This window comes from Misgurnus anguillicaudatus, chromosome 6, assembly GCF_027580225.2.
Source record: "Misgurnus anguillicaudatus chromosome 6, ASM2758022v2, whole genome shotgun sequence".
Lineage (NCBI taxonomy): Eukaryota > Metazoa > Chordata > Actinopteri > Cypriniformes > Cobitidae > Misgurnus > Misgurnus anguillicaudatus.
Window position 1 is genome coordinate 5,767,261 of NC_073342.2, and position 24,875 is coordinate 5,792,135.

The 24,875-nt window shown below is 38.3% G+C and overlaps 2 protein-coding genes across 2 annotated transcripts in view; one reads left to right on the forward strand and one right to left on the reverse strand.

Annotated features, from left to right (window-relative positions):
• Window positions 1–97: 97 nt before the first annotated feature.
• LOC129433285 (histone H1-like) lies at window positions 98–840 on the reverse strand. Its single transcript, XM_055191878.2, has one exon. It carries the CDS (start codon window positions 769–771, stop codon window positions 148–150), a length of 624 nt encoding a protein of 207 aa, XP_055047853.2. The 5' UTR covers window positions 772–840; the 3' UTR covers window positions 98–147.
• A 4,392-nt stretch (window positions 841–5,232) lies between these two features.
• ankrd27 (ankyrin repeat domain 27 (VPS9 domain)) overlaps window positions 5,233–24,875 on the forward strand; it is a 33,850-nt gene continuing 14,207 nt past the window's right edge. Inside the window, exons 1-13 of the mRNA XM_055191852.2 lie at window positions 5,233–5,391; window positions 14,806–14,928; window positions 15,359–15,469; window positions 15,558–15,714; window positions 17,109–17,263; window positions 17,577–17,636; window positions 17,716–17,769; window positions 17,857–17,922; window positions 18,055–18,131; window positions 18,645–18,772; window positions 22,826–22,907; window positions 23,048–23,180; window positions 23,741–23,821. Of these exons, the coding sequence (XP_055047827.2) occupies window positions 14,827–14,928; window positions 15,359–15,469; window positions 15,558–15,714; window positions 17,109–17,263; window positions 17,577–17,636; window positions 17,716–17,769; window positions 17,857–17,922; window positions 18,055–18,131; window positions 18,645–18,772; window positions 22,826–22,907; window positions 23,048–23,180; window positions 23,741–23,821 (1,206 nt within the window). The 5' untranslated portion in view covers window positions 5,233–5,391; window positions 14,806–14,826. The remainder of the gene's footprint in view (window positions 5,392–14,805; window positions 14,929–15,358; window positions 15,470–15,557; window positions 15,715–17,108; window positions 17,264–17,576; window positions 17,637–17,715; window positions 17,770–17,856; window positions 17,923–18,054; window positions 18,132–18,644; window positions 18,773–22,825; window positions 22,908–23,047; window positions 23,181–23,740; window positions 23,822–24,875) is intronic.

Sequence of the window (24,875 nt, forward strand, 5' to 3'; positions counted from 1 at the left end):
ACAACACTGTACAGTCGTACAACACTGGTCAAATTTATATTCTAGCTATAATCAATTACAGGTAACATTGAAACATTGCTCTTTCATGATCTAGTGGATGGCTCTTAAAAGAGCCTTTGGGTTGTATAAAAAAAATAAAGAGTTGCTTTATTTCTTCTTGGGCGCTGCCTTTTTAGGCTTAGCTGCTGCTTTGGGCTTTGTCGTCTTGGGTTTAGCAGCCTTTGCTTTTTTGGGACTCTTCGCTGCTTTCTTAGGAGCCGCTGGCTTCTTTGCTTTCTTGGGGCTCTTTGTTGCCTTTTTAGCGGCGGTGGCGGCTGGTTTCTTCGCTGCTTTCTTGGGTGATTTCTTAGCGGCGGTCTTCTTTGTCGCTGCAGTCTTGGGCTTCTTGGCCGCGGCGGGTTTCTTGGCTGCGGGCTTCTTTGCTTTAGGAGCGGCTTTCTTCGCTGGTTTTGCCTTGGTCTCTGCCTGCTTTTTGTTGAGTTTAAAAGAGCCGGAAGCGCCGGTGCCTTTGGTCTGGACCAGAGTGCCTTTAGTCACCAGATTCTTGATGGCGATCTTGACGCGGGAGTTGTTCTTCTCCACGTCGTAGCCACCGGCGGCGAGCGCTTTCTTCAAGGCGGCGAGAGAGACGCCGCTCCTCTCCTTGGAAGCCGAAACGGTTTTGACGATGAGATCACCCACACCTGGTCCGGTTTTCTTGGCTTTTGCAGCAGATTTCTTCTTGGGCGCTTTGGCGGGAGCGGCGGCAGCAACTGGAGCGGTTTCAGCCATGTTTTCTGAGCGAAACTGTATTATCACAGAGTTAACACGAGATCAGTAATTCAGTGCAGAACCGCAGAGCGCACGGCGCTTTTACCCAGTACATGAGAACCATATAGACTCAACCTGGACAGCTCGGTGTCTGCGCGCCTTCACGAGCCGCTGGCGTGTGTTTTCTCCTCTAACATTTACTATAAAACTGGAGTATTAAAACACATTGACGCGATTGTAACAATATTGACACAAAGCAGAGGTTCAGAGCTTTATCTTAAAACTGAAACACGCGTGGACGAAGCCTTTATTTAGCCATATTTACATAAAATCCAAGACCAACATCAGCCACTATATAAAGCTGCGTATGATTTTCTTGAGTTTTTCTAGTTTAATATTTGATGACAGGTCGAGCGCGTCTTCTGTATTTTCAACAAACACTTGGGAAATTTTTTGAATTAAACGAACATCACTGACGGACTTGTTAGGTGTCCTAAATAGTAGTTTGTTTGACCATCTTGTAACACACGAGGTAGCTGTTTCTTTGAAAAGCTTGTTCCGCAGAGCTACAATTAGAAGCTGACAAAATATTTGTACGACGTCACAGATTTCTTGCTTTTGTGTATAACGTTGTCACATTTGAACACATAAAATAATTACATTAAATCCATAACATACTGGTGACTATGAAATATTTACATCTTAATGTGTGTAGAGATCTCAGTTGAAACCGAGCACTCTGATAGAGAGCCTCCAAATCTGTAAAGCTGATTAAGTCGTTTATTTTTAAACACGATAGTAAAAGTAATTTCATTTAAATAATTAAATTTATGAACAAATAATCTTATAAGCAATACTTATGAAACAATGTTAAATAGAAGCCAATCTCCTGGACACTGATCTGATTAATTCAGGAATGCCTTAGTTATAGTATGACATTTAAGACGATACAATGGCACTGATACAGTTTCAAATTATTATGCACATGCCTTTTTTGTTTATTTTTCCAATACAGTCAGTAAGTTTAGAAATGTTATTTTACCCTCAACACATATCTGACAGTATAGATGTTATTATATTTAAATTAAATTAAAATGTTAAAAGATACTTTAATACTATGAAAAATATGCTAGTAGTAGTAGTTTTTCTTACAGTATGAAAAAAGATCTTTCTAAAGACAAAAAAGTGTGCCTTATCTTAAAAAAAGCAATTTACTTTCTTTAACAATTTATATTTGGTGGACCTAAACAGAAATTATTAAACTATTATAAGATTTATAAGTGATTCACACTACAGAAAGATTTCACTATAAAGGCTTTTTTTTTAGGAAAATACATGGAAAAGGCAGCAATAAAAATACACAGTTAAAAAGCAAACATGTATTTAAGCCTGCTGGTGTTTCTGGAATCCAAATCCCTTTAATATAAGATCCTTCAGTGTATAAAACTGTATTTCTACCCCAAACCAAAACTTGCAAAAATGAAACATTTGCTGTGAGCTCAGGATACAAGAAGACTATTTTTAAATAGTTGTATGCACTGACATGCCATAATACACTGAATAATGTAGATGAAAGCCATTCTGGATTGTTGGTGAATAGCCACTATGTTAAAACAAGACTGTAACATTAGGGAGAGATAATTTGGGATGGAATATTGGGAAGATGGTCGGGTTGCTTTAGGGTCCCTCAGGGGGTCAAAGGGGCATCTAGAAGATGTTAGAGTTCCTAAAAAGATGATTTTTTTCACAATGGGATATAAAGGGAATCATGTCTTCTGAAATAAATTCATATTTATGGAGGATAATACACCATCCCATGCTGCAAAAAGCATTTTAATTCATATGGGCATAAAGTAAGAAAGAAATCAAGGTGTGACCGGTTGGTTGGACCACCATCATCCTCTGATCTTAGTCCTATTTAAGAGCCTGTGGTGCATCATTATATGAAAGATCTGTGAGGTGGACAGCACTTTAATTCAAAACACCAACTTGGGGATGCAATACTAGCATCTTCATGTGAAATAAAGAGAGAAACTATGCATAGACTTACAAGTTTAATGAATGGTAGAGTTAAAGTCATGTCAGCTCATATATTACTATGCAACTTGTGTAAATAATACATTATTTATTTTACATTGTGTTTGTTTTTTGCGCAGTGTTTGTTTTGTATCCATGCAGCACATTTGACAGCTATCTGTTTTTGGATCATTATAATTCATTATATCATAAAGAAAAATGTTAAAGTGCATTCTGCATAATAGTTTGGAACAGCGCATTTTGCATATTTGTCAAAGTATTAAAGTATCTTTTGAAATATGTATTTCATTTGAAAATAGAATAACATCCACACTGTCATATAACTGTTGAGGGTAAATTAAAATTTGTAAATTTACTGACTGTACTGGAAAAATAAAAAGAAATGGCATGTGCATAATAATTTGGAACGCGGTGTATGTAAAGTTATGTCAGTGCAAGTTGTTTTAAATTAAAGCAGCCCAAACAGCATTTTGGTCTGGTGTTAGCATAAACAATGTTAGCATAAACTGCTCCATAAACATGAACAATTAAAATTAATTAAATTTATATTAACTGAAGATTAAGTGCATTATAGTGCTGTCCGTTGATGTCTTGGCTGGATTTATCCTTCATGATAACATAAAAACACAACCATCCAAATCAATCTTTTCCTTGTCAGGTTGCATTTAGCTTTGTTACATATACATTATTAGCCTATATCAAAATTTAAGAAAAACACATGTCCATTCACTTTCTGTTTCTGTTGATTTGCATCATAATCATTCGGGAAAGAAATTGAATTGACTGTACTGTCTGCAACTTGACAATCACTGGAAAAAACGAATTATACAGTCTTAGTTGACAGTGTTGGTTTCTTTCACATTAATGCGTTCATCCTTAAAGCTGTAAAACTTTTATTTTCAGTATTGAAAAGGCACCCATTTTAATTGTATATTTAAATTAAATTATAAACAGCAGCATCACTATTTGTGCCGAGAGTTTATAACCTACAAAACCCATAAACGTACAAAAAAATCAACTGTGATTATCTCAAAATTGTCAGTAGAAAACGCAGTGATGAAAGCCCTTCCCCCCTGAATATGTTGATTTACACGTCAAAAACATTTGTAAAGTTGTAAACGGGGATTTGAGCAAAAATAAAACGTTAGCAAATGTTTACAAGGACGCAAATCTCTTAAATCTGTCCAATCATCAAAGAAGACAAACATTAAATGAGATATGTCATGAAAATCTGACTTTTCCATGCTTTTGTGCTAGAATTGAGTACCAAGTGCTTCTATCAACATAGAAAATGCAAAAAAAAAAAAAGATCAACCCCGTAATCTAGTTTATCCAAGTATATATGTAAACCATTCTCTGCAAGCAGTGAAATATCATGCAGAAACTCATTCGGTTAAATGGCCAATAGATGGCACTAAATGACAACCTAGTGTGATTCAAACCCTTTTTAATACCTTATGGGGCGGTTTCCCGGACAGGGATTAGCTTAATCCAGGACTAGGCCTTAGTTTAATTAAGACATATAACTAGTTTTAACAAACATGCCTTACTAAAAACATTACCTGTGTGCATTTTGAGGTAAAACAAAGGGCACTGATGTATTTTAAGATATGTAAGTGCAAGTTGTTTTCAGTTTGGAGAGATCTTTAAAGTGTTTAAGTCTAGGACTAGTCTAATCCCTGTCCGGGAAACCGCCCCTGTATGTATTAATGCTATGTGTTTTATGTAGAGTTGCATTAAGATGGAGAAAGGATAAACCTGAACTGTCACAAAGACTGTAAATTAGTAAATGCATCCAGTGTAACCTTTTATCAAATGTTATATTATTAACAGATTTAATTTATTGTATACTGTTTTGGGATTTTAATTAGGTCTGGTATATTAATAGTTTGTCTGCATTTGATCTGTGACATTTACCGATTTAAGTGCTGTTATTTAGCATGTCTTCTTCTGTAAAACATATCTTTCTACATCAACATTGGACCTGAGCACTACACTACAAGCCTAGAGGGATTTTGATTGGCATCGTCATCTGATAATATGTATTTGCTTTAGACACTTTTTATTTTTATTAAACCTATCATGTCGGTTTTAGCATATTAGCATTTTATCCAAAGCAGTGCATTCAGGTTTTGTTTCTTGTGTATTTTGCGCCGCGAACGCGCTTTACCAGCTGTTGTAGACAACACGGGCACATTGTGTGAGTTTTTGCAAAATAATTGAACCGATCGGCTAATCTTAAATCAATTATATCTCACTTCGTGCACCTGCCCTCAAGTTTGAGCACTTTTCGAAGCTTTTCCTCAACCCGAAATGACGCCTTCCTTCTTCTTCTCTTGTTCTTACTGCCGGTTGGCAAACAACTTTCGGTTGCATTTACCGCCACCCACTGATCTGGAGTATGACGCCTTCCTGTGTTGCGCTTAATCAAATGAAAGGAATATCGTGATTGGTCAACGCATCATCGGGGTCATCTCTGATTGGTCGCTATGATTTCCGTTGAATCATCAGATCTGGAGGCGTTGTGTTATTGTCGCTGGTTGTCTTAAATGCTTAAACTCCAATAATTGTTCATGCTTACCATCTTGCGCTTAATGATATGAGGTAAGAATCTTTAGATTTCTAATTTAAGGACCGCGTTATTGTGGGATGTGTTTTGTTGTGACTGTAGTTATTTAGTGCTGTTAGCAGCAGACTAAGTTAGCCGTATAAGCCATCACACTAGCACTAGCATATATTTACTACAACGTTGTCGTTCTTGATATTTTATTAGTTTTTTAGATTGCTTAAACATTTTTTCATACACAATACGCCAAATATGACATCAACCGAGTCGTGTTGATGACATGTTGAGTTTGACCAATATCTAAGTTAGTTAGCTTATGTCAGAATAAGCGATGATGAAACAAAGATCATGTGTACAACAAGCGTTCACATGTAGTCTTAAAAATGTAAATTTTGTGTATTCAGTGTTACATGTTAAAACATTTAAGAGACGATAACGTACACATATAGGGTGCATTCTTGTTTGATGGTGTTGTGAGTATATGTGTGTGTGTGTATTTCCTGTTTTAATAATAACGTTACTTCATACAAAACCATTCAAGGCACGTATACTGTATTCATGTACAACTACTCTGCAAATATGATCATAATTGTTGTACAGATTGTATTGACCTGAGACACGTTATCATGTGATTTCATTACGTTCTTCCGTTATAGGTGCAAGTTAAAAGTTTGGACAAAAAAAAAAGGATTTAATTGGTTGATTTCACATTAAATGTTTCCACACAAATTCATATCAGTATTTCCATCAGCGTCACGTGCAAATATAAAAAAAAACGTTGCGTGTTATGATAAACAAAGCATTTTAGCTTTGATTTTGATACAACTGTTATGTAGCATTGTTAGGGGTTACAGAGCTGTGTAAACATCTTATTATCTATCAAAATCTTTTCAATAGATGGCCCTAATTATTTTATTAATATTCACTATTGGTACATAGGGGCATAAGTCACAACCGCACAAATGTTTGAGTAATGTCAACAAGAAACATCTAATTCCCTTAGGTTTCCTTTGATGGAATCTTAAAGGGACAATAAGAAGGATTTACCCCCATCTAGTGATGAAATTGTATTTTGCATTCAAATGACCAGTGCTCTCTAGCACCTCGCCTTTCCAAATGCGTGTTGCAACTACGGTAGCCGCTATGTAATCACTGATCTCCTTGTTCGTTTCAGCTGGTTCACGTGTTCTGAATGAAAACGCGTTGTGGAAACGCATTGGTAGGCTATTATAGTTTATCAATACGGCAGAACGATATGGAAGCCTCCTTGGACTTACCCGTTCAATGTAAGTAAAGAGAAGAAATTCTAAGCTTACAAAGAAAAGTCAGATCACTGGCAGAGGTCATTTGACATCAATGAGGACATATTTACGAATAAAGACATTGATTTTGATTAATAAAACCCTTAAAACCCTACTGACAGTCCCTTTAAGTGCATCTGATAATTCAAAGCATCAAGCTTAAAGTTTATTGCGAAATCATTTTCGAGAGAGCACACAGTCGGATTCTGTTTGGATCACGGGGACAAGGTTCTCTCTCAGCCCACAGTCCGTCATGGCCTAAAGCAGTGCTTCTCAAATAGTGGGGCGGGACCCCCAGGGGGGGCTCGAAGCGACACCAGGGGGGGGCGCGGGAGACCCTGGGGAAAAATACTTTTTCAGGAAGTGACTTTTTTGCACTGTCACTTAAAGACATTACACCCCAATTACGCTGATAAGCCGCTTGAGTTTTTATTATTATTTATTGATTATATTTAATTTTTCAGTATCAAACGGTCAAAAAATATTATACTTTAAACAAGGATTGATTTTTTTTCAGGCAAATTGATCCATTGTAAGTCTTTTCTGTTACAGACTAAAAAACAATGTTAATAAAGTTATTCTTTGCTGTAAGTTAATCGATATTTATTTTTTTGTGTTTTCTTTAATGTTAATAAGGATACAATGTTTTGCAGATGTGTCATTTTATAGATAAATTATACTATTTACAGTCGCGGCGGAGAGTTGGGGGGGCGCGAAATGTTTACTTCTTCCTACGGGGGGCGTGACAGAAAATAATTGAGAAGCACTGGCCTAAAGAAACAGATCACATGGCAAATCTCACATTCTTCAGGGTCTCAGCAGACAGTCATCCAAACATTGATGCTGCTCAGTATGAGGACCTCAGCAGGCCGTGACCTCTCAGAGCTCCCATGTGATTCTGTAATCTGGACAATCTGATCCTCATCTACATGGCTTTCTTACTTTTTATTAAACATTTAAAGGGTTTGAAGATGAAATTACTTGTGGTGTCGCAAGCTCTCTTTAACCGCCATAAGTATGTGAGTACGATTTTTGCTGATTCTCCTATAGTTTTTTTTACCTGTTTTCTGCTCAAACATGAATATGAATGCTGAATATTCTTGATAAATATGTAATCAACTGAATGTTTCAGGTTTGAGTGGCATCCTCGTGAAACTGGCATCATATTATTTTAGCTGGCATGGTTGAATCCTACAGATCCATTGTGTTATTGATTTAAATTTTTACACAATTTGACTTTGATTTGAACAGAATTATCCACTATGAAAGCGAGTGGGGAATTCCTGCAGTGGGATGTTTGATCAAGAGATCCGCTCAGAAATAGAGCAGTCAAAAGACTTGCCGTAAATGCAATTCGATTTGCGGATTAATACGCAAATTTAAATAGGGTGAAAGTTGATAATTTGCACATGTTTCAAAGGCTTGCAAATGTTAACACTTAAGTGATTTTAAACAATTTAACCGCAAAAAGGTGCTAAAGTGAGCAATTTTTGTACACACAGACGCTGTTAAATGTGTTTGGTCCAACTCCAATCAAACGTGATTATCCCTATGCCCTTCAAAGATCAGAACTCTTGATGTATAAACTTGAGAGAGAGAGTTGCGCTACTGTGTCTCATACTGTAGTCCATTAAAGTACATTTTAGGGGTGCACCGAAATTTCGGTCGCCGAAAATTTCGGCCGGAAATGGCATTATCGGTTTCGGGCCGAAATAAAAAATCCAGCCGAAAATGTCAACCGAAAATGAATGTCATCCGCGCCCCTCCCATCTGTGCGCTAGCGCTTGGGTTTCACTCACGGTGATCAGTCGTCACACACCTCCCCTTCGTGCTCAAGCAGGTTTCACTCACGGTCGAGCTGTTTGCACACGTCTGCAAAGATTAAGCATGTCTTGATGTGTAAACTTTAGAGAGGGTCGCGCAAATGTGTCTCATACTGTAATCCATTAACATACATTTGGCGAATAAAGCAACGAAACACAATGTACGTTTGTATGTGGAGCGACTGTTGCGCTGTTTGGGATTCACCCTCCTTCTCTGTGTGTGCGCGCGCGTTTAAGTGCCCTCAATAGTGCACGAGAGAGGCGCGTTAAAAAAAAAAACAAGCAAACATAAAATCTCTCTGTTATTGACAGGGCACATATAAACAAAATAATCTCCACAGTATTCTTTTTCTAATAAAAACATTTGTTTATGTCTTAAGTGAATGTATAAATTACAGTCAGATAAACCTACTTAAGTCTGTGTCATTAATGTTAATCAAACAACCCATGACAAAGAGACAAATAGCTCGAAAAATAATATATTTAATTTATTGTGTTATGATTCATTTAATTTGATTTCTGTACCTAATGCTGTTTTCAGACCTTATTAATGTACAACTTTGTTCTTTTTTATAAATGTTTGCAATTTCTTTATTGTTTATTAGATTTTTCCCACCCGCTTTTTGCTGATCCGAAAAATAATTTGACCTGTGCCTCAAAAACTGTAATGTGATCCGAACTGTGAGTTTTTTGATCCATCACACACCCCTAGTAAAGTTAGTACACAGTGATAGAAATAAATGCAATTGTACTAATAATTAGCATAATAATTTATTTCGGTTTTTCGGCCTTGGTTTCCTTTTTCGGTTTTCGGTTTCGGACAAGAATTTTCATTTCGGTGCATCCCTTGTACATTTGGTGAATAAAGCACTGAAAACAACATAATTTTCACTTTATGTGGAGCGACTGTTTATGCTGCATCTTCTTCACGAAGCGCCGTTTGGAATTCGTCCTCCGTCTGTGTGTGTGTGCGTGTTTAAGTGCACTTAAAGCAACACTATGTAGTTTTTTTTACCTTTAAATAATGTCTCTAAAACTATTTCTGTGATAGAACAACTTTAAACTGGACAAATTGTACTTTTGCTGCAACCTGAGCAGCCTCCTAGATGCTACAAGCACACTCTGAAAGTGGCGGTGGAGGGTAGAGCACACAGCCCCGCCCCTCCCCCTGCCTGCAGAAGAGTGTCTGATACCAGGCACTGTTGCGCTTTTCAACCAGATGGGGGAGATGTAAGTCATTTTTACATGGAAACTACATAGTGTTGCTTTAACAAATGTAGGCATGTCAGAATTACAGTTATGCCGCTTACATAATGTAGCCTTTTTTAACATTTGATGACAAGATGGAGAGTTAAGGAAAACTATGTGGACTACTAATTTAAGTTTAATGTCCTAATGATCAGCCTACTTATTTGTATGCCCCACAGCTGACATGGAACGTTAAAATACTGTTTCTGTTCGGAACAAACCAATTGGGGAAAAATCTGGTTCAAAGCCCTGATAAAAACCCAATAACACCGACAGACAGACCTAATAAAGACTGATATTCACTTCTGTGGTCGAGTAAAACAAAACATTGTATTATGGCCTGTTTTCAGCAGTATGGGAACATCTCTTGTCCAATCAGATTTCAGGAACTTACTGTTGTGTTGTATAAGTGACCTCTTCCATTGTAAGTTAGTAATGTCTGTCTGTGTGTTTTATTTGCATGGATACGGGGATGTTTACGGGTACATTAGAGTGTTATGTTGTGTATTTCGCTACCAATTGGCACAGCTGTGTGTGTGTGTGTGTGTGTGTGTGTGTGTGTGTGTGTGTGTGTGTGTGTGTGTGTGTGTGTGTGTGTGTGTGTGTGTGTGTGTGTGTGTGTGTGTGTGTGTGTGTGAGAGAGAGGGAGAGAATTGATTTTTTGTGCTAAATCTCATGTGATGTTTGTACAGATCCACTTGTAGATTATGAATACTCAGATATAGGGCTGTCACAATTATGAAATTTGGCTGACGGTTAATTGCCTAATAAATTGTGGCGATTATGGTGATTAATTGCTTGTTTTAGGGCTTTGATGATTATGCCGATTAATTGTCTATTTTATTGCTTCGACACTTAATTCTCATACATTTTTTTTGTTTGTTTATGAAATAATTTTCACATATTGTTGTGATTATTAAAATTAAATATTTTGCCAGGTTTACCTGGCAGTAAATATTAATACACATAACACATGTTTAAAAGTAATCTGATACAATCTCGTTTATACAGCCGCTGCAGCTCCCCCTTGTGTTTTCAGAGAGATGTGCAATCATTGCGGTGATCTGAAATCATCACGATGTGGTCAAACAATCACGATGAGACAATTATTTAATCATTGCGACAGCCCTACTCAGATATTTGTTATATGAATCATATACTGAATGTAGTGCCCCGACAAGATGCACTACTACTACCAGGAAATGTATTTTATAATTTATTATAGAAATGTGTTTCTTTTTTTAGGTTTCTAAGGTGTTATGGTGGTTTAAATGCTAAACTTATTACACTGATTTATGTATTTTTTGTCCAGTAAACGCTCGCTGGCTTGAAGATGCCTCATCTCTAATGCGGCTTTCACATAGGATGCGGTGTGCGCTGCGCTCGCCGCTGGGTTCGGCGCAGCCAAGCGTTTTGTGCTCTGATGGCCAGACCAAAGTAGGCGGGGTTTTCAATAAATTACTACATTGTTTATATTTGCGTTAAATAGTCGACGAGGAATACAGAGATTGCTATGTGTTTCCATGACACGGCTTTCCTTCCGTTGTCTCTGTAGGAGCATAAACTTGTATTATAAAGCTCTGAGAATCCCGAGTATAAGCTTTCGTCCATTTTGCTTGCTTGTATGCCCCGTTTCTATTGGCCGCGCGGGTAATCGTCACAGAGCGCAGCGCAAAAGTTAAACTATGTTGAACTTTGACCGCGGCGTGAGCGCAAGCTGCGCTCCGCTGCGCTCGCGCTTTGCTCGGCGCAACAAATAACCGCCCTCGCGCGGCGCAAGCCATTGAAATTAGGGCTGTCGCGGTGAAGGAATTTCCCTTGCGGTGATTTTGCGTGGCTCACCAGCGCGGTATGCGGTTTTACCGCCTTCATTTACTAAAATAAAATATTTTTTTAAATCCAGAACAATGAGGTCAACTAATAGATGAAGGGTAGGCTACAGGTATTCCCCCTTATGAAAAAAAAGATTAACACAAGCTATACTACAGCTAAATATATTTTTGAGAAAACAAAAATAAATTGAAGAACATCATTTAGGCTTGTTAAGCGCAAATTAACAGAGCATCGGCAAATACAGAACACAGCAGTGTCTTAAAGAAATTAAAATTAGCCAGTATTTGTGCACCTGTAAATGTACAAAACGAATGCAATACAGAAGGCAATGCATAATAATTTAGGGCATTTTAATAATACATTAGTAGATAAATTAACGTTTATATATAAAGAATGAAAACGAATGTATCATTATTTTGGCTAAATTAAGCTGGAGAGGTCATATTTAGTCACAAAGATTTGTCATCATTTCAGAACAAGCTTAAATGCTATCTATAATAACTTACATTATATCCTGTGTTTTCCTTTGTCGAAAATATTTAGAATTATATGCGAGTAAAAAAGCAAAAAGCGGAAACGTTTAGCTCACGCGGAGCGAAGGAAAAGCCGTTAATAAAGCAGACTCTGCGTGTATAGAGGATGTGATGAAACAGTCGAGTCGGCAGATGATCATCAATGTTTATAATCTAATGTTTCACGCAGATACTGTTGATGAAAAAACCTCTGTTAGCACATTCTGGATATTTAAATGTGAAAGTCAAGTGTGCAGTCAGTCAGTTCAGAAAAGCAACCGCCGCGTTATATTGGCTGCATCCACGGAGCGGACGCTGCAGATGCACAAAGAAAAAACCTATAAGGTCTTTTTTATGAGGATTTAATGCTGGTAAGCAACCAGTTATATTTTGGCGTCATTTGGGTTGATCAGTTATATTAAAGTACTTTTAATCTTTAAAACTGGATCTAGAGGGAGACGACGCCACAGTTATTCTGTCATCTCAGTTTTACTTTTTCACACATTCACTGTATGATTTAACGAAATATGAAGTATTACATTTTTATTTGAAATTTACGAAAAACAAATTGGCCTACTCTTTTAACTTTTGACAATCTATTTGGCCTTTATTATACATGTCAGCATGACGTGAAAAACAAGGCGGCATATAGTTTCATGAATTTAACGTGAAAGGCGCGGTTGTTGCGGTTGCTTTTTTTCCATGCGGTTGGGCTTGTCAGTAGCGCGGTAATGCGGTTACCGCGACAGCCCTAATTGAAATGAATGAATTTCATAGCGCAGCGCACACCGCATCCTATGTGAAAGCCGCATAATACCACCCGCATATGGCTATGGCCAGTGTTGGGTAAAGTTACTTTTAAAATGAATGCATTACAATATTAAGTTACTCAAAAAAAGTAACTAATTGCGTTACTTAATTACTTTTCATGGAATGTAATGCTTACATTACTTTTTAGTTAGTTTTGTGTTACTTTTTCTTGGCTGAGGCTTGATCTCTTTCAGGCCTTGCAGCTGTTTTTTATGACTGAAAAGTTCTGCATTTAGAAACTGCATATTTCATCACAAAAATGTCGAGCTCTGGCCTGCAAGAACTGTTCCCACACAGGCGTGTACGCATAGAGTGCATAATGTGACTACGTTTAGTTTAATTCAGCACATTATTGTTTTTTATCGAATTAATTAAACTCTAAAAAAGTTTACTTTTTTGAAAAAGTAACTCAAATATTAATATTATGTACATTTAAAAACTAATGCGTTACTTTACTCGTTACTTTAAAAAAGTAATATTATTACGTAATGCATTTTTCCATGCCAGCGTTGAGAGTTGAGAAATGTTAAATTATGGTTGAGGGGTGGGCCAGATACTACACCAACCAGCAATCATATTATATAAAGACTAGGGGTGTAGTTATAAATTGCGACGCACACTTCAGGGCTCAACATAAAGGACTGCCCGATGGCACAATCAGGCAAGTGCTTCGCCCTCGAACTAAAATATATTTTCAGCCTGTGGTCGAAAATGTTACCATCGATTGACACATTTTAAGTATCACAAACGTTAACTTCTCAGCAATGACATGAGTTTTTTCCTGCATTATTGGGCTGTGTTGAGTGATAACTCGTCAGTGGTGAGGAAAGAGAGAAACAAAATAAGAGCAACTAAAGCGCTTAGTTGAAGAAACGCTGCCAAGCGCTCACAGTTGACATATGCCTGGCATTTTAGACCTGTTTAACGGTCTTGTGTACACAGGGCCTACATGTTATGTTAATGTAACTAAAGGTTATTATACAGTATGCCAACCAACAACAATACAACCAAATTTAAATCTCCCATAACACACGCTGTTCTTCATATCTGATGTTAATCTGGAGTACCTATAGAGTAGTACATCCTTCATATCTCCAAACAGTCTTTGGTTTTATCAGATTTATTAAAGACAGATCAGGTCTAGCGATTCTTTCCGATAATGTACGAAAAAGTTTGGAAGGATAAGTTACGAGCTGCGGGAGGAGCAAGTCACAAGCCAAGCAACACTCTATACAACACTGACTGGATAACTTATGATTCACTACATGTTCGGGCCATTTATATTATATGCACTTACGTGTCGATTTCCAACGTAACACAGAAGTCTTACTTACCGCATCAACTCATGACCCGGTTGAGGCTTTTCAACGAAATCCAGCAGTAACCAAACACACACGCAAAACTCCGCTGCTACCCCGGATGGACAAACTATATCCATTGTTTACATAAGGCTGGCTTACTTCTCCTTACATCCAAAAACACACTTCTTCTTTCATGCCATTGTTGAGTTTGAAAGCTGATGCCTGTAACTTAGCCTGGACTCTCGCTCTCCCACTGATTGATTTTCTGAAACTTTGACGAACCCTGGCGAAGTGCATTTGGCACAGAAATACTCTGTAACATGTCCAACTGTTTTTTGACACTTTGCCTTTGTTTAGCATGAGGAAACAACTCTATAACTGTGTTAATAAGTCAGAATGCATGAAATACAGTTGAACCCCTCCCACCTTTAATGCACTTGTGCATCCAAAACACTGAACTCACTAAATATTTGCTAAGTGTAAGAATCAGGTCTGTGAAGTTCACCCAAATACAACAATAATGAGGGAACTTGCAAGCTCTCTTTGAAGTTTCTAAAATTCATTTTCTGCATCTGCTTCTCTTTCTTTAAATTTCTTGTTATTTATCTCCTTCTTTCTTTTAAGGAGCTGGAGTTTGATACACATATGGCTGTCTATGATGAGGATATCCTGAAGAACCCTTTTTACTTGGCTCTGGAAAAACAAAGACCGGACCTCTGCATTCGGGTGGCACAACTTCATGGCATTGTAAGTCACTAACCAACATTCAGGTGACTGTGGTCAATTCACATGCTGTCTGAAGTTCTGCTTCCACTCGCTACATGAATTGAGTCTTGTTTCAAGATCGGTGAGCTCATTGTCATGTCCATTTATAGAGATCACTCCTAACTGTCCTGGATTAAAGTACTGTGGACCAGTGTTTGATAGACACTTATACAAACCAATGACCTTTGCGTTGCTAACACTGCAATTGAGCTTTATAGAGATACTTGTTTTCAACCAGTAAGAGTGAATGTGGACTGGGGCACTAAAGTTCCAAAAACAAAAACAAACAGTTGCATAAAATGACTCTCCATGTAAGACATATGGACGTTTTTTTTCCAAAGAAAAGTATTTAAACTTTGTTACTTAAGGTGTTTTGTGTTATGTTTATTGTCTGTGTGTTGTCGGGTTATAGATTCTGGTACCTTGTCGTGGAAGTTTACCAGTCAGCTCTTTAACGGCACCTCAGTTTGATGGATACGTCCTTCAGCCTGCTGAGCAGGGTTACCAGACACTAGACGGAAAGGTATGCACTTACACATCCTTTCAAATAAAACCTCATATATATATATATCAGTGTTGAATATAACATGTTTTTGTGGCATATGTTTTAGGAAGTATCTATAGAAAATAACCAGGTCCGACTGGGCGCAGGGTTTCCCAGTCCCACATCCATTCCCATCTTGTTTGAGGAGACTTTCTACAATGAGAAGGAGCAGGCTTACAGTATACTCTGTGTCTCACGACCCCTTGACTCGGACCATAGCCCAGGTATTGTGTGTGTTATTTGTTTAGGCTAATGCTAATGCTAATCATAACCAAGCATGAAAATCTAAGTATTGAACATGAAAGAAGTAGTATTTATGTATGTTCTTATAGTAAAAGAGGTGGCTACTTTATCAGATCCAGTGTTTCCCACAGATCTGAAATATAATTGTGGTTGTAGGCAATCATTACCTACCTACAAAAAATTGTCTACTTTATGTGTGATAAACAACTAGTAATCAGGGTTCCCACGGGTCATTGAAATCTTTGTAAGTTTGTGAATCTGGGGGAAATAATTTAAGACCCTGGGAAGTTTTAGAAAATATACTGTATACATACACTCACATAAAGGATTATTATGAACACCTGTTCAATTTCTCATTAATGCAATTATCCAATCAACCAATAACATGGCAGTTGCTTCAATGATTTAGGGGTGTGGTCCTGGTCAAGACAATCTCCTGAACTCCAAACTGAATGTCAGAATGGGAAAAAAGGTGATTTAAGCAATTTTGAGCGTGGCATGGTTGTTGGTGCCGGTCTGAGTATTTCACAATCTGCTCAGTTACTGAGATTTTCACACACAACCATTTCTAGGGTTTAGTAAAAAGGGAAAAACATCCAGTATGTGGCAGTCTTGTGGGCGAAAATGTCTTGTTGATGCTAGAGGTCAGAGGAGAATGGGCCGACTGATTCAAGCTGATAGAAGAGCAACTTTGACTGAAATAACCACTCGTTACAACCGAGGGATGCAGCAAAGCATTTGTGAAGCCACAACACGCACAACATTGAGGCGGATGGGCTACAACAGCAGAAGATACCACCGGGTACCACTCATCTCCACTACAAATAGGATAAAGAGGCTACAATTTACACAAGCTCACCAAAATTGGACAGTTGAACACTGGAAAAATGTTGCCTGGTCTGATGAGTCTCAATTTCTGTTGAAGTCAGAATTTGGCGTAAACAGAATGAGAACATGGATGTGCATCCCACAAATCTCCATCAAGTGCAAGATGCTATACTATCAATAGTATAGATAATTGTATTTTGTAATGATCAGATTCAGAACGATTATCAAAACACAGAGTTTAAAATGTTGTTTAATTAGTTTTTGCTTCAGTTTTTTATAAATTGGGTCATTTAGTGGATAATAGCAAAATTACAAATTATCGTATAAACTCGTCAGGAAAGCGTCATTGACAGATAACTCGTCAATGGTGGGGAAAGAGTTAAATGCTGTTTTGTCGCTGTGGTTATTAGAGAGCAACAATTAAAGATGTTATTTTGTAATAATAATTATTGCTTTTGTAAACTTATTTTTTTAATAATAAGTGATTGTTTGCACAATAATTAGATTTTCATCTTTATGATTATGGTGATTTTATTTTTTTTAATAGATGAGGTAAATTCCGTTTCTGCAACGTACTGCCTGAAGAATATCCAGGATGTGAGAGAATTTTTGGGCCGCCATGCTGAGAAACTGGACAAGTTTGTGGACACCTTCTGTCAGTCCTTTAAAGAACAAGAGAGGAAGGGCATTCGACATCACATAGTGAGCGAAACCCGTTTTCTGCTTGATCTTTATCTTATTCAAACCTGTTTCCCCTTAACCCCCCACTTTTAACTTTCGATCTTTTACATTGTCTCTTGCTTTTATCTTACCTGAAAATGAACCAATCCCGAAGAGCTCTAATTCTAGGGGATTTTTCACAAGCGTTGATGTACAGAACAGGAGTCATGTGTGTAATAACAACACTAATAAATGCTGATGTTTTATAGTAATACTGTGGCACTTTAATATATCAGATGGCCATTAAATTCATAGTATATTTAATTTTTAACTGTTTACTTTTCCAATTTTTTAGGACTCTGTTAATACTCTCTACACAAAATGTCTTCAGTGGCTATTGAAGGACTCTCGTCTGGTAAGTTGTTTTTTAAACATCATACAACTACATTGATGTTCACTAGGAGGCTAACAGCAGGAAAATATCTCGATTTTAGAAGCTCCTGGCAAGACAGGAGATACAGATGACCCTCCTCAAACAAGCAGTGGAGGTCAGTTACCACTTTCATTTTCTGTCTCCCCTTTTAAAAATAAAACATTATACACAATACATTTTTTTTCTTTCCCCTTATTTGCAGATGTACATCCATCATGGCATCCATGATCTGCTCTTTAGTTACGTTGGGACTCTTGAAGCTAGTCGGGTACGGATTTTCTCTTCATTGGTTGATTCTCACTTTGAAAATAAATGAACTTTCAGAACATGGCGCTCAAAAGTGTTTGGCCACTGTTGCGCTCAGTTGTGTTTTGTTATTGATTGAATTTCTTCCTGGCAGGACGCAGCATTTAACAAAACAACACGATCGCTACATGATCTGCAGCAGAAAGAACTCGGTGTGAAGTCAGAATTCAGGTGAACTTTCCCATCATTGATTCAATAATGAATAGGAGAATTTGAATGAGCACCACTTTTCTTTACAAAGCTGCTTTATTGCTTATTTGACTTAACATTTCATACGAAACAAGCTTCTTGGTCAAGCCTCGTTCATTCCTTAGGATCCAAACAGTGATTCATTTAGAAGCCACCAAACACTTCCATGTTTTCCCTATTTAAAGACTGTTACATGAGTAGTTACACGAGTAAGAATGGCGGCACAAAATAAAACCGTGGCGATTTTTAAACAGATAAAACATGAGAACTACTGTATGTTGTCTAGCGGAAGCACTTAGTTTGCAGCACAGAACCCCATTATATAATCTTGTTTGTGATCCAATAAAACAGAAAATCTAGCACACCTCTCCTGAACAAGTTGTCGTAGCTTGGGTCTTACAGAACAACTCCAACAGATTTGCATACTGCAATGTTTTAAAGAAAGCCACAGTATTCAGTGATTTAGTGATCGTATGTTTTCTTTATCTCCTCCAGTATAAATATTCCTCGAGCTAAACGAGAGTTGAGTCAGCTGAACGCCTGTACGTCTCCTCAGCAGAAACTAATGTGCCTCAAGAAGGTTATTTTAACCATCATGAACTCAACCAGACGCCAAGATGCAGGTATGTGCCCGCATGAAGGGTTTCTGTACATTGCCATGATGGTGAATACGGTACATTTTGTGCCGAGTGTTGTTTTGATTGTGTGACGACTGTCCTCTTGAAAACTCTTGTAATTGGATTAGCTGATGTGCGCTCATTTAAAACAGTTAGTCTACTGTTTGATGTCAGACCTTACTTTTCATGTACTAGCAGATTAGTAAAACAACATCTTCAGTATCTGTTAACTACTAATATCTATTTGTCACACTGCTTGTTTAGTAATTCTCCCAATTTTGCCCTGACAAGGCAGACCAAAATAGTTGTAGCTGTTTGTAGGTACAGTGCAAGATTTTATACTCAGATGGCACACTGCAAAAAATGACTTCCTTACTTGGTATTTTTGTCTTGTTTTCAGTACAAATTTATGTATTTTTATTGATCTTTAAACAAAGAAAAAAAATGGAAAACGGTATTGGAATCTGCCTATTTGCTTGTAAAAAAATCGGCAATCGGAATCATAAAAAACTAGATTGGTGCATCACTAAAAGATACCTAGCAACTGAGCACCATTTTAAATTTAGGCATTTAGCAGATGCTTTTATCCAAACCGACTTACAAAGATAAGGAAACAATCAAGCGTTTTGTCATAGGGATAAAAACAATATATAAAACACGAAGATTAAATAACAAGAAGTGCTTAAGTTCCAAGTTACAAGCTTTCACAATTCTGAAATAATACCTGCTGAGAGAGAGAGTTAGTCATTTTTTTTAGATAGAAGAGGTGTGTCTACAGTCAGTATCAATTTGTCAAGTGTATTTGGAAAAGATGTGTTTTTATTTGTGGTGTTGCTGATCGCACTCCTATAGGAAGAAAAATGATAGAAAATGAGCGGGAACGTGATTTAGTTCCCTTTTGCTAAATGTAAGGTTCTGGAAGGGGTGTAGGCAAAGTGTGGAAAGTAGGGGTGTGGAAAGTGTGAAAGTATGCTGGTGCAGTGCCAGTGAAAGTTCTGTTAGAGAGCAGTTGTGACTTATACCTGACACACACTTCAATAGGTAGCCAGTGGAGAGAGATGAAGAGCGGCATTACATGAACCCTTTTGAGCTTTTGGAAGTTGTGTCGGACTGCTGCGTTTTGAACCAGTTTGGTTTGATGCCCTGTGCAGGAAGGCCAGCAAGGATAGCATTGCAGCAGTCCAACCTAGAGATTATCAGTGCCTGGATCAGGAGTTGTGCAGCATGCTCTGTAAGGGACGTATCTTTCTGATATTGTATAGTGCAAATCGACATGATCGCACTGTCTTTGCAATGTAATCAGTGAAGGACAGTTGGTCATCAAAGATTACGCCAAGTGTCTGGAAGATTTGGAAGGAGTAATGGTTTTGTTGATTAGTTAAATGGATAGGGCATGCTTTATCTTAGGTTGTGTCGGAAATACAAGCAGCTCCGTCTTCGTTAGGTTCAGCTGGAGGTGGTGTTTCCTTATCCAAGCTCAGATGTCGGCTAAGCAGGCTGTAATGTGTGCTAATATTGTGGTATTGTCTGGGTTAAATGAGAAGAAGATCTGGGTGTCATCAGCTTAGCGGTGGTAGAAGAAGCCATGTGCATGTATGATAGGTTCTAAGGATGTTTTGTAGATGGAGAAAAGGAGTGGACCAAGCACTGATCCCTGAGGGACCCCAGTGACCATCTGGTGGGCTGTGGACAATGTGCCCCTCTATGACACCTCTATGTGCCCCTCTATGAAGGATCTATTGGAGAAGTAAGATTTAAATCATTAAAGAAGAGTACCAGGGATCCTTAGCGACAATAGGAATCAGAACCGATGATTTGGATTCCATCTTTGCTAGCCGTAATGCTTCTGTGACCGACAGTGCAGACCTGTAAAAGATGGGTAGGAATTGGGTCAAGGAGGCAGCTGGTAGTGTGGGTGGAGAGATATTTAGAAACTTCAGAGCCAGTCAACAGAGAGAAAGAGGAAAAACGGATGTGGGATGTGAGTGTAGTGTGCTCTGATGTTAGTGGTGTGGAAAATTGGTTGCTGATAGAAGATGTTTGTTAGTGAAATAGTTAACATAAGTCATTAGCTGACAATGAGGAAGTGGGTGGAGCGGTAGGGGAGCAAAGCAGAGAGTTGAATGTTTTGAACAGCTGTTTAGTTTTTGGAGCGTTTTCTTACCTTTGTGGTAAAGTATGATGTTTAGGCGGTGATGACGCTAGCCGAAAAAGAGGACATAAGTGACTGGTAGTAACGGAGGTCAGAGGGGTTGTTAGTTTTGTGCCTTCTCCTTTCAGCAGCCCTAAGCATAGTACGTTGCTCCCAGAGAGGATGTCAGACGCCAGGGGCAAGAGGGAGTAGCACGAGCTGGTCTGGAGGACAGTGGACAAAGAGTATCTAAACATGATGTTAGTGTAGAGCATAAAGTGTCTGTTGCAGCATCACCATCTAAAGACAGGAAGTGAGATGGAAGAAAGGATGCCACCTCAGCAGAAAGGGTACAGGGGGTTAGAGAGCGAAGATTACGCCTGAAATGTAATAAAGACAGTATGGGTATGTAGGATGTAGGTAGGTTCATGTTAAAAGTTATAAAAAGTTGGTAAAAGAGATGGAGAGGTACAACCTTAATATTGTCCGTAGGGCAGCTGTGGGTGAAGATGAGATCGAGCTGGTTTCCTGACCTGTGAATGACAGTGGTGGAGAGGTGAGTAAGGTCGAATGAGGATGTGTGTGGAAGTCCGCAGCGTAGGGCTTCTCCAGGTGGATGTTAAAGTCTCTGAGTACTATGAGAGGACAGCAGGATATCAAGTTCCTCTATGAAGTTCAGAAGGTGACCTGGAGGACGGTAAATCACAACAACATGAATTTGAGTAGGAGAGGTGATGTTAACAGCATGGTATTCAAAAGTGTTATTTGTGCATAGTGAAGTAAGTGGAGTGTACTTCCAGCTATTGTTAACAAGCAATCCTGTGCCTCAACCTCCGCCTGTCAGGCGAGGAGAGTGAGCGAAGGAATAGTTTGAGAAGATGGCAGAGGGCGTGTCTGTGTTGTCTGGGCGAATCCATGTCTCTGTAAGAGGTAGTATGTTGAAGGCTGACTGCGTAGCAAAGGCTTGAATGAAGTGTCGATGGATCGCACAGTGGAGTGTGTCGTGGCTTGCATCTGGGATGCAGGCGTTGTCTGTTATAAATGACAGGAATGTACTGGAAACACGTTGTTAGTTAAAAGTAGAAAACGTAAATAGAATTTGAAAGAATTAAATTATGCAATACTCTTAAGTTTCTTATAGTTGGTCTTTACACTCGTTGGTCTTTACACTTGTTTGGCTTTACACCGGTTGGCTTTTACACTCGTTGGTCTTTACACTCGTTTGGCTTTACACCGGTTGGCTTTTACACTCGTTGGCTTTTACACCTGTTGGTCTTTACACTCGTTGGCCTTTACACTCGTTGGCCTTTACACTCGTTGGCCTTTACACTCGTTGGCCTTTACACTCGTTGGCCTTTACACTCGTTGGCCTTTACACTCGTTGGCCTTTACACTCGTTGGCCTTTACACTCGTTGGCCTTTACACTCGTTGGCCTTTACACTCGTTGGCCTTTACACTCGTTGGCCTTTACACTCGTTGGCCTTTACACTCGTTGGCCTTTACACTCGTTGGCCTTTACACTCGTTAGTACACGCGCCAGCACTGAGTTTGCTTGTCAGAAGATGGTTTTCATTGTTTTTTGTTTGAGACACCATGCAAAACTGTGCCTAGAATACAGTAAAACATGTTATACCATGGGGCTGTTAAATGCTTTATTTTGATTGGTTGAGAAATGTTCCTTGAGCATGATTATATTTTTGTAAGATGCACGCCTGACCTGTCAAATGTCAATTTCTTTGGTAACCGTGGTATAAGTAGAATAATTGACTCCGATCTTTTGAATTATTCAAAAATAATGCACACCCCCACAGTCTATTAGCACTTTGCTTTGTGTCATGCTGCATTGCCGTGTGCATTATTTTCGAATGATTCAACAGCCTGCTGTCAATTATTCCTTACGTAATAACGGATCATGTGTTTCTCACAGCTGTGAACGTTGAGGCCATGTGTGCTGATGATCTGCTGTTAGCCATTCTTTACTTGTTAATCAAAACCGAGATTCCTAACTGGTGAGTTGGGCCATATGTGTTTTCTAGTTAACTTCTATAGAGCTAATTATGAACTAGCATTTTGAGTTGTGTTTGCATGCATACATTCAAATTTGCATATATTGCAGGCAACGCCGTTAATGGTTTGGCTTTTTCCCCAGGATGGCAAATCTGAGTTATATAAAGAATTTCCGCTTCTGTAACTCCAGTAAGGATGATCTGGGTTACTGTCTTACCTCGTTCGAAGCGGCCGTGGAGTACATTAGCCAGGGTAACCTCAACCAGAGCACACTGGTAAGAGCTACACGTACGACTACGTATACACGAGAAAAGATCCACATTTACACAGATCCAATTCTCCTCTTGCATCATAGTTGAGTTCAAGCTTTTCATCGTCTAAAGTCTTAGTTTTTGTCACAACTCCGTGTCAAGTCTCAAATCTCTTTTTTTATAGGTCATAAGTCACTTTATAACGTTTAGTTTCAAGAGTAACTTCCTGTAAGTGGTACTTTTTTGAAGAACTACATAATTACACTACAACTAGGAACTTCCCCTCTTGCATTTGCACATACAGCAGGAACATCCATAGTGATGTAATGTTGTCTCCACTATTAAGGCAACGACAAACTGTGATGTAAATTTAGGCAAATAAAGCCCTTTCTTGTTAACGTCAGAGGAAACCGTTTGACCAAACTGTCCCTGCAGCTGTTTCTTGTTTTCTAGATGAACCACAAATACATTCATTATTCATCTGTCTATGCTGACTTTAATTCTGTAAACGCTGCTAACTTTTTAGGGTTAACACTGTGGAAAATGAGTGTTGTAGTAATGAGTCTCATGTCCACTTACTGTAGGAAGCAGGAAACAGGTTGTCTTTCAAGAAGATGGACATCCTCTCTCAGAATGCTGTTACACCTATAGACCACCTGTTTGAGGTGAGCTGCACTACTTTAACAATGTCTCAAGGTGTTTTTCTTTCTCGTTTCAAATGTCTTTGCCACTTTCAGAAATAAAGCATCGCCATTGCTGCTTCTATTCATGAAATTTCAGCATTTTAAAACTAGGAAGTTTAGACATAAAAGTATTACTTATCAAGGTAGTTAATATTTATAACGTAAAAACCAAATTACACATATGACAGGACATGAGTATCAAACTGGATTCAGAACATTATACCAAAAAGAATTTGGACATGCAATTCCACAGTAAGCTTAAAAATTGAACTTCAAATTAATATCTGGTTTGTGGGACTATGAGTGCCACACATGTCCTGAAAAGTAAAGCCAAAACATTTTGAGCGCCCCCTGGTGGCTGGCTGCAGTATAGGTCATAAACTGTGCCTTCATGTTAATGAATTGACCCTGATCCAAACTTAAAAATTAAATCACACTTGCAATACTTTTTCCCCAATGGCTATGTTTACATGCACAAAATGTTTCAATCCAACTGAATTTAATCCAATTGCAGGTTACGACAATACAGTTTACATGCACCCTATACATTGCAATCTGATTAAAATGTTTGTTTGCACGTATATCCTATATAATCCGAACCAAACATCTGTGCAGAGGACTTGACAACACCACCCAGCGCACAGCATCTCTTATCGAGCTTACGCTTTATCTCTGAATAAATGTACAAAGCTGAGTTAGAGAACATTGTTCGAAATAAGTTTTCAGATATAGGCAATGAACACACAATTTTCAAAAGGCACAATGTTATGTTATAAAATAGGGCAGGGTATCGATTCAGATGTTCCAAATCGATTAGATTTTGATTCTCGGTTTGATCCCGATTCTCTGGCCGATTTTTATACTCGGTTTTCGATTCAACTCAATGAATATAGATTATATAGAATGTTATATTATATATTAAAATATATTCGAATCAAGACTGAATGAATGAATGACAGGCTCGTCTCTCGCTCTTTGGTAACATCGCGCAAGGAAAAAAAGAGGGTGACATCTAGTGGAAAAGACTAGTAATTAG